General features: G+C 41.2%; 1 protein-coding gene across 3 annotated transcripts in view; it reads left to right on the top strand.

The window, feature by feature from the left end:
• Positions 1–12,929, top strand: part of wdr19 (WD repeat domain 19) — a 166,918-nt gene that overhangs the window by 48,862 nt on the left and 105,127 nt on the right. For all 3 annotated transcript variants that reach the window (XM_060824819.1, XM_060824812.1, XM_060824829.1), the window contains 3 exons: positions 393–473; positions 6,673–6,785; positions 9,919–10,092. In XM_060824819.1, coding sequence (XP_060680802.1) covers positions 393–473; positions 6,673–6,785; positions 9,919–10,092 — 368 coding nt within the window. The remainder of the gene's footprint in view (positions 1–392; positions 474–6,672; positions 6,786–9,918; positions 10,093–12,929) is intronic.

Genomic DNA, 12,929 nt, shown 5'->3' with positions numbered 1-12,929 from the left:
AGCCATTTGGTACGTTATCAAAATGATAAAAAGAAGAGAACATTTTATGTTAGCAATGATGATCTTTTGTAAAGATCACTATTGTTAGTTGAATAAACATTGCAGCAGAGTCTGAACAGGTTGATTAAAAATATCAAGTTTGTATAGTCTATAGCTAAGCTGTACTAAGGGGAATGAATTCAGCTTAAATCATTGGTTTGTATGTTGACATTGGTTCTTTTGCCCTTCACCTTAAGTCAGTGCCATGTGGTTCTCAACCCTGTGTCTGTTAGAAGAACTGCTACTGTCTGCCCAGTATAGACCCCTTCAGCTTAAATTTAGTTTTGATTGTTTAATGATGTTCCTTATACTCTGTTTCATTTTCTTTATCTCAACTATTTCTGTTTCAACAGACCACAGTGAGAGCAGAACCAAGTGACATACAGTTCTCTATGATGAAGACGGATGAACGGGCATCAGTTGGCGAAAGCACAGTGAGTACCCAGGAAGATCTGATTCAAAAGCATATTGCAAGTATTTTCAAACAAATAAACCACTCAGAAAGCAATCAGTAAGGTTATTGAGAAGTTCAACCTTCAGGAAGGTACATAGAACATAAGAAAAACATTGAGACTGCCAGTTCTTATTTAGAGGGCACTCCACTATCTGAAATGTGGTAGGGGAGAATTTCCAAAAGCTGGGGTGGAACTATCAACAGGAGCAAGCAACGTGCTTGTACATTTTTTTTTGATTAGATTCCCTACAGTGTGGAATTGTGGCCAGCATATTGATAGTCGATCTAGGGTTAAGTCATTGGCACTACTTCACTCATGGGATGCGAGCTTCACTGGCTGCATTTATTGCATGTCCCTAGTTTCTGTTAAGAACATGGAGTTGAGCTGCAGTCCATGTGCTATTGGTAGACCCACAATGTTGTTACAGAGGAAATTCCAGGAGTTTGACTGAATGGCACTGAAAGAATTGCGATATTTGGAGGGAGAAGTTGCAGGTATAGTAGTATTCCCATGCCTATGTCCTTCAAGATTGAAGTGGTTTTACATTTGGAATATGCCGTATAAGGAGTTTTGGTGAATTTCTGCCATGCATCTTTTAATTGGTACACCAGTTGTCGAGATTGGATTGCATGAGTGTTTGTGAATGTGGTGTCGCTCAAGCAGCTGCTCTGTCCTGAATTATGTCAAGTTACTTGAGTGTTGTTGGATGCATATTCTAGGTAAGTGAGGACTGTTCCAGCACACTCCTGACTTGTTCCTTGTAGATGGTCAGGATGTTATTTACTCATTTCAGGCTTCTTAGCCTCTGACCTGCTCTAGTAGCCTCAGTGTTCATATGGCTAGTCCAGTTCAGTTTCTGATCAGGAGAAGTCCCCAAGGCACTGGTGTTAGTAACGCCATTGAATGTTAAATTTGTCTCTCATTGGGGTAGTCATGGCCTGGCATTTGTGTGGTGTGAAGGTTACTTGTCAATTTTCAGTGTGTGCATGGAAATTGTCCAGGTTTTCTTGCATTTGGCCTTGGACTACTTCTGCACCTGAGGAATCACGAATGATTCTGAATATTGTACAATCATTGGCAGACATACTGACCCTAGTGATGGAATGAAATTCATTGATAAAGCAGCTGAAGCTGGTTAGACGTAGGACACAACTCTAAGGACCTCCTACATAGATATCCTGGAGCTGAGATGATTGACCTCCAACAATCATAACCATTTTCTTTTGTGTTAGGTATGACTACAAACAGCAGAAAGTTTTCCCCCTGAATTCCATTGACAAGGTTCTCCATGGGAGACTGGTTAGCAAGGTTAGACCTCATGGAATAGAGGGACAACTAGCCATTTGTAGACAGAAGGTGGTGGTGGAGGGTTGTTTTTCAAACTGGAGGCCTGTGACCAGTGGAGTGTCATAAGGATCGGTGCTGGGTCCACTACTTTTTGCTATTTATATAAATGATTTGAATATTAACATAGGAGATATAGTTAGTAAGTCTGCAGGTGACACCAAAATTAGAGGTGTAGTGGACAGCGAAAAAGTTTATAGTAGGATCTTGATCAGATGGGCCAAAGGGCTGAGGAGTGGCAGATGGAGTTTAATTTACATAAATGCAAGGTGCTGCATTTTGGAAAAGCAAATCTTTGCAGGACTTATACACTTACTATTAGGGTCTTAGGGAGTGTTGCTGACCAAAGACATCTTGGAGTGCAGATTCATAGTTCCTTGGAAGTAGAGTCGCAGGTAGATAGGATAGTGAAGAAGGCGTTTGGTATGCTTTCCTTTATTGATCAGCATATTGAATGTAGGAGGTCATGTTGTGGCTGTACAGGACATTGGTTAGGCCACTTTTGGAATATTGTGTGCAATTCTGGTCTCCTTCCTATCAGAAGGATGTTATGAAAGTCTAAAGGGTTCAGAAAAGACTTACAAGAATGTTGCCAGGGTTGGAGGATTTGAGCTATAGGGAGAGGCTGAACAGGCTGGGGCTGTTTTCCCTGGAGTGCGAAGGCTGAGGAGTGACCTTATAGAGATTTATAAAATCATTAGGGGCATGGATAGGATAAATAGATGAAGTATTTTCCCTGGGGTGGGGAAGTCCAGAGCTAGAGGATGTTTAGGGTGAGAAGGGAAAAACATAAAAGGGACCGAAGGGGCACCTTTTTCACGCAGAGGGTGGTGCATGTATGGAATGAGCTGCCAGAGGAAGTGGTGGAAGCTGGTACAGTTGCAACATTTAAAAGGCATCTGGATGGGTATATGATTAGGAAGGGTTTGGAGGGATATGGACCAAATGCTGGCAAATGGGACTAGATTAGGTTGGGATATCTAGTTGGCATGGACAGGTTGGACCGAAGGGTCTGTTTCCTTTCTGTACATTTCTATGAGCCTATTTTGCTAGGGCTTCTCGTTGCTTAACTTAATCAAATGCTGCCTTGATGTCAAGGCAGTGATTCTCACCGCATGTCTGGAATCCAGCTCTTTTACCCATTGGGCTGCATGAGGTCAGGCTGAATGGCCTTGGCAGATCTCAAACTGGATATCGTTGTGCAAGTCATGGCTAAGCAGGTGCTGCTTGAACTTCCATCACTTCACTAATAAACGAGAGTAGACTGACATGCTGGTAATTTGCTGGTTGAATTTGGCCTGCTTTTTGTGTACAGGATGTATCTGGACAATTTTCCACATTCTGGACTAGAGTGGTGCTGGAAAAGCACAGCAGTTCAGGCAGCATCCAAAGAGCAGGAAAATTGACGTTTTGGGCAAAAGTCCTTCATCAGGAATGCAGGCAGAGTGTCTGAAGGATGGAGAGATAAATGAGAGGAGGGTGGGGATGGGGAGAAAGTAGCATAGAGTACAAAAGGTGAGTGGGGGTGGGGATGAAGGTGATGGGTCAGGAAGGAGAGTGGAGGAAGGTAGCAAAATGGGTGAATGGGGGTGGAATGAAGGTGACTGGTCAGAGAGGAGGGTGGAGTGGATAGGTAGAAAGGAAGATAGGCAGGTAGGACAAGTCATGGGGACAGTGCTGAGCTGGAAGTTTGGAACTGGGCTGAGGTGGGGGAAGGGGAAATGAGGAAACTGGTGAAGTCCACATTGATGCCCTGGGGTTGAGGTGTTCTGAGGCGGAAGATGAGGCGTTCTTCCTCCAGGCGTCAGGTGGTGAGGGAGCGGCAGTGAAGGAGGCCCAGGACCTCCATGTCCTCTGCTGAGTGGGAGGGGGAGTTGAAATGTTGGGCTACAGGGCGGTGTGGTTGATTGGTGCGGGTGTCCCAAAGATGTTATCTAAAGCGCTCTGCTAGGAGGCGTCCAGTCTCCCTAATGTAGAGACCACATCGGGAGCATATTGGTGGATGTGCAGGTAAAACTTTGGATTTGGAAGGTTCCTTTGGGGCCTTGGATGGAGGTGAGGGAGGAGGTGTGGGCGCAGGTTTTGAAATTCCAGAGGTGGCAGGGGAAGTGCCAGGATGCGAGGGTGGGTTGTTGGGGAGCGTGAACCTGACCAAGTAGTCATGGGGGGAACGGTCTTTGTGGAAGGTGGAAAGGTGGGGAGGTAAATTGACCTGGTGATGGGGTCCATTTGGAGGTGGCAGAAATGTCATCGGGTGATTTGGTTTATGCGAAGTGAGCACCGGGGGGTTCTGTCCCTGTTACAGTTGGAGGGGTGGGGTCTGAGGGCAGAGGTGTGGGATGTGGATGAGATGCGTTGGAGGGCATCTTTAACCACATGGGAAGGGAAATTGCGGTCTCTAAAGAAGGAGGCCATCTGGTGTGTTCTGTGGTGGAACTGGTCTTCCTGGGAGCAGATACAGCAGAGGTGGAGGAATTGGGAATGCAGGATGGCATTTTTACAGGAGGTAGAGTGGGAAGAGGTGTAATCCAGGTAGCTGTGGGAGTCGGTGGGTTTGTAAAAATATTTCGGTGTCAATTTTCCACATTGTCAAGTAGCTGTACTGGAACAGCTTGAGAGTGGCAAGATCTGACGCACAAGTCTTTGGTACTATTGCTGTGAGTTGTCAGGACCAATGGCCTTTGCAGCGTCCAGTGACACTACACATTTCTTGACATTGCATGGTGATTTGAATATTCTGAAGACTGGCATCTACAATATTGGGGAACTATAGAGGAAACTGAGATGGATCACCCACTCAACATTTAGGTGAAAGTTGTTGAAAATTCTTCAACTTTATCTTTTGCACTGCAGTCAATCATATTTATCTAGCATCCTCCTCTCATGAGTTGTTTAATTGTCATCCACAGTTCATGACTGGAAAGGACTGCAGAGTTTAAATCTGATTCGTTGGTTGTGGAATCACTTTGATCTGTGTATCACTTGCTGCTAATGCTGGTTGGTACACAAGTAATTCTGTTTTATGCTTCACAAGATTGAAACTTCATTTTTGGATTTGCCTGCTACTCATAGGCCCTTGTATACTCTTCATTTAAAGCAGGGCTGATTTCTTTGCTTGGTGATGGTAGAGTGGGAGATATGCTGAGTCATGAGGTCGCAGATTATGTTAGAGTATGATTCTGCTGCTTTGATGGCCCTCAGTTTTGAGTTGCTAGATGTGTTGGAACTCTGTCCATATAGCACAGCAACAGTGCCACACAACATGATGTAAGGTATTCTCAATTTGAAGGCAGAACTTAATCTCCACAAGGACTGTGCAGTGATCATTCTTACCAATACCATCATGGACAGTTTTGTCTGTTAGCTGACACATGGGTGAGGATGGGTTCAATGAATGTTTTTCCCTCTTGTTTGTTCCCTTGCCACCTGTGAGGTCCTGTAGCACTGCTTCAGCTTGTTCAGTGGTATTGCTGAGCCATCGAAACATTGATTGTTGAAATTCCCCCAAACAAAATGCATCCTGCATCATTGCCATCCTCTGTGCTTCACCCAAGTGGAGGAGCACTGATTCATCAGCCAAAGGAGGAGGGTACGTGGTAATCAGCAAGACATTTCCTTCCCCGTGTTTAACTTGGTACCGTGAAATTTCATAATGTCCAGAGTCAATGTTGAGGACCCCCAACGCAGCTTCCTCCCAGCTGTATACCTTTGGTTGCTGGGCTTGGCCTACTTCCGGAATAGAATACAATATAGTTCTATGTTAGTATAGTGTGTGACTTTGAGAGGAACTGACAGGAAGTAGTGTTCCAGTGTGACTTTCTAGGTGATAGGGAGTGCAGATGGTGTCAGTAATCTCGGAATCTGTGTCCCCTCTGCATTTGTAAAGGGCTCCTAAGTTAGCAAGAATCCAGGCCATTAAATCTGTTACTCTCCTCAAATGCTATCTGACCTGATGAACACTTCCAACATTTTGTATTTTTAGTTTCGCATTTCCTGAATCTGCAGTAATGTTTTCAAGAAAGCTCTAATTTAATAATAATCAAATTATTTTACCATGCAGCAAAAAGCAGAAACTGCTGGAAAATCTCAGGAGGGCTGGCAGCATCCCCCAAACTGACCCTTAACCACTCCTTTGTCTGTTCAACTGTTTTTTTGTCTCTTTTAGCTCTATCTCCACCTATCATTTTTTTAAAACCGCTCTTTCCCACTCCCCCATATTTTATATTGAAAACCATTCCTTTTCTCACTGTCATCAGTTCTGAAGAAGTGTCACTGCATCTGAAACATTAACTCTGATTTCTCTTCACAGATGCTGCCAGACCTGCTGAAATTTTCAGCAATTTCTGTTTTTCTTTCAGATTTCCAATATCTGCAGTTCTTTCTTTGTTTTATTTTCCCTTATTTGGCTCGCAGTTTTCTGTTCTTTATTTCTGAAGGTTATTAGTTCTTGACTGGAGCTTGCCCACATTTCTCATGCATAAGCTTTAACTGAGAATGTTGACATGTGGCTCAACCACACTTGCAGACATACATGCATACTTCCAGTAAGTATAATTAAGTAACTGCCAAGACTGAAAACCTTGACCAACTTTGGAATGGGCTAAGATGCATTTGTAATGTACTGTCTGACATCATCAAATTTGGTACCGAGTACAGATCAAACCTATGTGCTGGTTTGCATGGCTAAGCTACCAAAACAGGGTTTTTTTTAAAACTGTCTGCTCCATGATTCTGCATTAATTATTTTAAAAAATACTTCAATGTTCTTATGGACCATACCCTGAGAAGATTATGTAGACTTAAACATATCATCTTTTTGCCTATTTATTACTAGGTAAGTGCAATTGTTGGCAAGAAAACTCTATTCTTGTTTAATTTGAGCGATCCTGATAATCCGATTGAATTGGCATTCCAGCAACGCTATGGCAGCATCATATCTTATAGATGGTGAGTTCAACTAAGTCACAGATAGAACTGTTATTACATTTCAAATACATTTTAAATTCTGTAACGGTTAGAAAGGAAAAAGAGTACATGTAAAATCAAAATGGGCTGAATTGGCACAGATTTAATGATTGTTTTGAAGTCCAAGGGATTCTCTTACAGTCCTCCTGTGAAGTGCTGCTACACTGTTTTGTTTTGAATTGATGTGGTTCTGTTTGAGCTGTTTCTGGTTGGTGGATATTAAAGTTGTGAACATTTTCTTTGTTAGTCTGAACATTTTATGCTCATATCGGCAATAGCTGCACAAAAAAAATCCTAGACTTTTAAATAGATCATTAAAATTGTGACATTTTGTTCCAGCTGTTTTTAGCAATTTGCTTGGTCACACCTGTTTCAAAAAAAAGACAAAACTTGAAACAGAATTTCAACATTTAGCACTAACGTTGGTCTGGTATTTTTCTGTTGCTATGAAAGTCGTGTTTGATATGTAAAACAGAATTTGCTTGCACTTTTTACTATGGATTTATTGTTGGTCTGTTTGCCGAGATGGTAGGTTTGTTGGCAGCTGTTTCATACCCTTTTCTAGGTGGCATCATCAGTGGTGTGTTGCCTCCTGTGAAGCGCTGCTGTACTGTTCTGCTTTGAATTGATGTGGTTCTGTTTAGGCTGTTTCCGGCTGGTGCCGGTTCTGGCTTTCCATTGCAGTGGTTTGTAAATCTGGTCCAGGTCAATGTGTCTGTTGATAGAGTCCGAGGATGAGAACCATGCTTCCAGGAATTCCCTTGCTGTTCTTTGTTTACCCTCTCCTAGTACCATTGTGTTGTCCCAGTCAAACGCATGGTTTGTGTTGTCCATGAGAGTTGGTGGTCGTGTCACTTAGTTACTAGGTGGTATTCATGGATGTGGCTCGCTAGCTGTCTGCATGTTTGTCCAACATAGTGCTTACTGCAGTTACTGCGTTGGGTTTTGTAAATTACATTTGTCCTGCACATAGTCAGTCTCAAGGTCCTTTATTCTGGTGACCAGCTGTAATTTACAAAATCTCATGCAGCAACTGCACTGAGATATGTAGGACAAACATGCAGACAGCTAGCGACCTGCATCCACGAACACCAACTAGCAACTAAACGACCAAGTCTCTCTGGTACCCATACACACGGATAACATGAACCGTGAGTTAGACTGGACGAGACAGCGGTACTAGGGCAGGCTAAACAAAGAGCAGCAAGGGCATTCCCAGAAGCATGGTAGTCATCCTCGGACTCCATTAACAAACACATTGACCTGGACGCATTATATAAACCACTGCAATGGAAAACCGGAACCTGCACCAACCAGAAACAATCCAAACAGAACCACATCAATTCAAAGCAGAACAGTACAGTTGCACTTCACAGGAGGCAACACACCACTGATGATGTCACCTAGAAAAGGGGACGAAACATCTGCCAACAAACCTACCAGCTCTGCGAACAGACCAACAACAAATTCAACCAGCTTCACAGCTACACAGCTTCACAAAAACTTTAAATGTTTTACTATAATAAGCTTTAAATAACACCTTGCAAGTGTAAAATGCTGTAATGTACCAAAATAGTATTACTGCTTTGAATTAATGCTCAATATTTGCATTTTTGTCTTGTTACATAGGTGAAGAGGGCTGCCTTTACCTATCTTCGTTTCCAATCTATATATAGATTAAAAATCTCTCATTTGTAGGTCGTCCAAACTCAGCTAGGAGGGGAACAATCATTTGATGTAATCACTTCAGACAAAGGATTCTGGCTAAAAGGATTCACCCATCTATAACCTAATCAATTTACAGCTCTAATCCACTAAGCATAGCTATATTTAGTTAATGGTCAATTGGAGAAAAAGGATCACGTGATGAGCCAGCTAAATGCTTTGTGTTTGGGAAACCTTCTTCAGGCCAGTAGAGTCAACCAGACAGCAGGCTATTCTAGATAGTTATTCAACGAAATAGGATTAATTAATGATCTCCTAATGAAGTCGCCGCTAAGTAGCAGGATCCATAAAATGTGTGAATTTTGCATTCAGTTTGAGGTGAAGAGGAGTGGATCTGAGACTATTTTTGTGCATTGGCTGATATGGAAGGGGATGTTTTGGTATACACAGACAAGACGTATTCTAACAAGTAAGAAAACTCTGTGATTAAGTAGAAAGGTTAAAGTTAGTATAAAATCTAAGTAAAAACATATAATTCTGAAAAAACAGGTAGCAGGTAAGAAAATTGGGTAGACTGTTAAATACAGCAAAGAATGACTAGAATAGTTCGAGAAGAGAAAATTTGAAACAAACCAGAACAATAAAAACAAATAGGAAGAGTTTCTACAGATACTTTTTAAAAAAAAGTTAACAAAGTGATTATAAATCACTTTAGAATATTAATCTGCAAAATTGATCATGAAAAGTAAAGTGGTGGATGAGTTGATCAGGTATTTTGTTTTCACTATAGTTTTCACTGTAGAGGATACAAGTAACATCCTAGAAGCTGCTATAACTCTAAGCTATAAAAGGGAGGAGGGAACTCTGTAAAGTTAGTACCACTTCCTTGTTGATTGTAAGTAAATTGATGGGTGTGTGGACTGACAAGTGCCTTGTTTGAGTCTTTGGAAACCCTTTCCTGAAAAGGCAGTGGAAACACAGCCTTTAATTATTTTTAAGACAGAAATTGATAAGTAGATTCTTGGTAAAAAAAAAAGGGTAAAGATTTATTAGGGATAGATGGAAATGTGAATTTTTTGCTTTTGTTAAGGTCAGAGCCATGATGTTATTAACTAGCAGAGCAGAGTAAAATGGTCTGCTCTTGCTCTTTGTTGATATGAATGATGACAGGAGATGTAGCTCATGTGCATTCTTTGATTGTCTGCAGACAGATTTGCTGTACTTAATGGCTTTGGAGTTTGTCATGTTCAATGATGGAAATGTTAAGCCATTATGGAAGCTGTGGTTTCAAGTCATTGGATACCTTTTTTAATTTTTAAAATTCAATGCATAGTTTTCAGCTGGTAAATACATTATTATTTTAAAGCATGACATTATGTAAGGCTTATTTATAGCATGCTGAATACTATATTATAATTTGAGTAATTGCTTAGCTTTTGTTCTGTTTCAGGTATGGTGATGGGTACATTATGATTGGGTTTTCTCAAGGCTACTTTGTAGTAATTTCTACGCATATTCGTGAGATTGGTCAGGAACTGTTCCAAGCCCACAACCATAAAGACAACCTGACAAGTATTGCCATCTCTCAATCCCTGAACAAGGCTGCTTCTTGTGGAGATAATTGGTATGTTATGTTGTAATTCTGCTTACTATTTCGCAGTAGCTACAACATGTAATCTATCTATACATTCCATACTACGATACTACAATAAAATTAATAATGTTTGTGTTCATTTTCAAAGTTCCATGGATGTTTTAAGTAAGGAATACCTGTTTTTCATGACAGTGTAAACTTTTACAGAAAGGTTAGGAATGGAGGTTTGGGCTTTTGGCAGCATGATTGATCATTTGCAGTTGAGCAGTGAATTTGAATAAAACCCAAATTTTATGGAGAAGATAAAGAGCTGACTGATGCTTTGTCCCCTTTACAGTCAGGTCTGATTGTTTGAAGGTGCTCTGGATTTGGTTTACAGAGGCTGTTATGAGCAACAAAAACTGAGTAGATCACATAAAGATAGTAACACAAAATTGGGCATGTGGGAATGTCACTTCCTCTTCTTTTGTGGTGTAAGAGCCTGGGCATCAGGTGCTAGGCAGTTTTGGTGTTGCACTATCTGGGCACAGTGTCGCCCATGCCCTAGTCATACATGGTGACAGACATTGAGCCATTCTAAGCATCAAAAATGAACCATATCTGCACAGGAATAATGTACAGATCTCTAGATATAAGGAGTAATTGTACTCAACATCACCCTTATTCTGATGCCCACTTTTATGTGTAGCTGTATCAAGCTGTACATAAAATCTCCTGATATATGAACACCAAGTGTCTCTGTGTCTGTCCATGGTGTTGTGAAGGACGAATCTGAGTATGCAGTTGCTGAATGTTCCATTCAGTTTTACTGTGCTTAGCTACGTATCTCTTAAAATGAGAAAACCCCTTCAGCAGACTGTCAAGGCCATTTGCAGTGAAAAGGGTTTTCCTTATTAGCTCCTTCAAGAAAGCAGTGATTGCAGGGTCGGAAGTGTTCGGGCTCTGTGCCCATAAGCTCACACTCCTGCTCACCTGGCTGGTCACGTTCTTCTTTGATTTTTTTTGTTTGTTTTGTTTCTTCATTCCTCTTTTATATCAAAATTCACCTTTTCTTCTTTTCTGCAGTCGCAGTGGAGCAAGGTGACGGAGGTGGGGTGGTGGGTGAGTTGCTATGGCCTGCTGCAGCAGTGGCAGTGTGGTGGATTCATCCGTCTGTCCCTCGTGGCCATATTGGCCACAACTGTATCAAAGGCTTCTTCGGTGGGTCTGGTTTGTTCCTTCTGGCAGCAGTGTGGCGGTTTCTGCGGTCGTTCTAGTTCGTTCTTTGTTGCTGTGGCAGTGACTGAAGTGGCAATGGCTTGTACGATGACTTCAGTATTGGCAGCTTGATGAATCTGGTCTGTCCTTCATTGCAATGATGTGGAGGTGCCAGTGTTGGAGTGGGGTGGGCAAAATTAAAAATCTCACAACACCAGGTTATAGTCCAACTGGTTTATTTGGAAGTACTAGCTTTCAGAGCACTGCTGCTTCATCAGGTAACTCCTTGCAGTGGCAGCAATGCAGAGTCTTCAGTGTCAGCTTCGGTGGTGGCAGCATGATGTGCCCAATCTGGACATCCTTGCTTTGGTGGCTTCGGCAGTTGCGTCCCGTAGCCTCTCCAGAAACTGAGGAGCTGTGGAGGAAACAAAAGATGGACTTTGTCCTAACTTTGTCTCAATTATTTCTTTTTATAATTTCTGTAATTAAAATGGTGCTAAATTGCAGCAACCTATACACATCTCACCGTATTTTCATAAATAAAAATAACAAATTGCTATTCTATTTTACTCTATTCCATCCTGCCCTGTGCCACCCTGCCCCATCCCAGCCAACATTCATACAAAATGGGAAAGTGATTGTTGCCCGCTACCTTCTAAAATGTGTCTATGAAAGCAGCTCTGGAAAGAAGTGCACTAGATATTGTTGAGTTTTATCTGGAATTTCTTCATAATTGAAAATTCTGTTCTGCTATCCTTTCCCAGGAGAAACAGCAAGGTAAAGGACAAATTGGTGAAAGAAACAAAAATAAAAATTGCTGGAAAAACTTAGTAACTGGCAGCATCTATGGAGAGAAAGCAAAGTCAACTTTTTGGGTCCACTGACCTTTCTTCAGAACTATTCAGAAATATGAACTTGGTGAAGACTGTCCAAACCCTGCCTGTTGTCCAGTTCAAAAGAGCAGTCAAAAACTGAGTTTTGCCCTCAGCACATTCCAAGGTCCAAGCTTTAAAGTAATAAGAGAAAAAAACACAATCTGAACCCAACCTGCTATGACACACTGAGCAGCTGGAAACTAAGTAAAACCCTTCAGGCTGTAGGTTGACCTGATGTGTACCATCAATCTTGTGTAATTGCAATTACATTGAGGCACTTAAAAAAGTTACATGCTGTCTGGTAAGAAATTGAATGCTTTTGAACTTTTTGTAATGAACTATTGTGATACAGTTTTTTTTATAATTAAAGTATATCTCTGAGAAAAAATAGTGCAAGTGAAAGAATTGGAATTGATGAAAGCATTTTTTTTCTTTGCGAAACATTGTCAATTTCTGTTAAGGATGGAATCTGCAACCTCCTCATAAATATCTGAATTCTTATGGCCGATTTTAAGCCTCACATGAAGCTCCTATTTAAATGTTCTTCAGATGCTTCAGTGAAATTACAAAACAGTTATAACCTCTTGCCTTTAAGAGTAATTTGGCTGTGTTAAGTTCACTGTCCTGTACTAATAGATATCTCTTTAGAACCCAGTTAATGAAAAAATATTAATCATCATACTGAGATTTGCATCTCTTTATGGTAGATATGTGAATGCCAACAAGATAAAAGTAGAACTTTTTTTTCAAAATGGAGCAAGAAATTGACCAGTATTTGATCAGAAAATGGTATTT

Source organism: Hemiscyllium ocellatum, chromosome 1, assembly GCF_020745735.1.
Source record: "Hemiscyllium ocellatum isolate sHemOce1 chromosome 1, sHemOce1.pat.X.cur, whole genome shotgun sequence".
Classification (NCBI taxonomy): domain Eukaryota; kingdom Metazoa; phylum Chordata; class Chondrichthyes; order Orectolobiformes; family Hemiscylliidae; genus Hemiscyllium; species Hemiscyllium ocellatum.
Note: the sequence above shows the minus strand (reverse complement) of the source record. Positions and strands in the feature narration are given on the sequence as shown.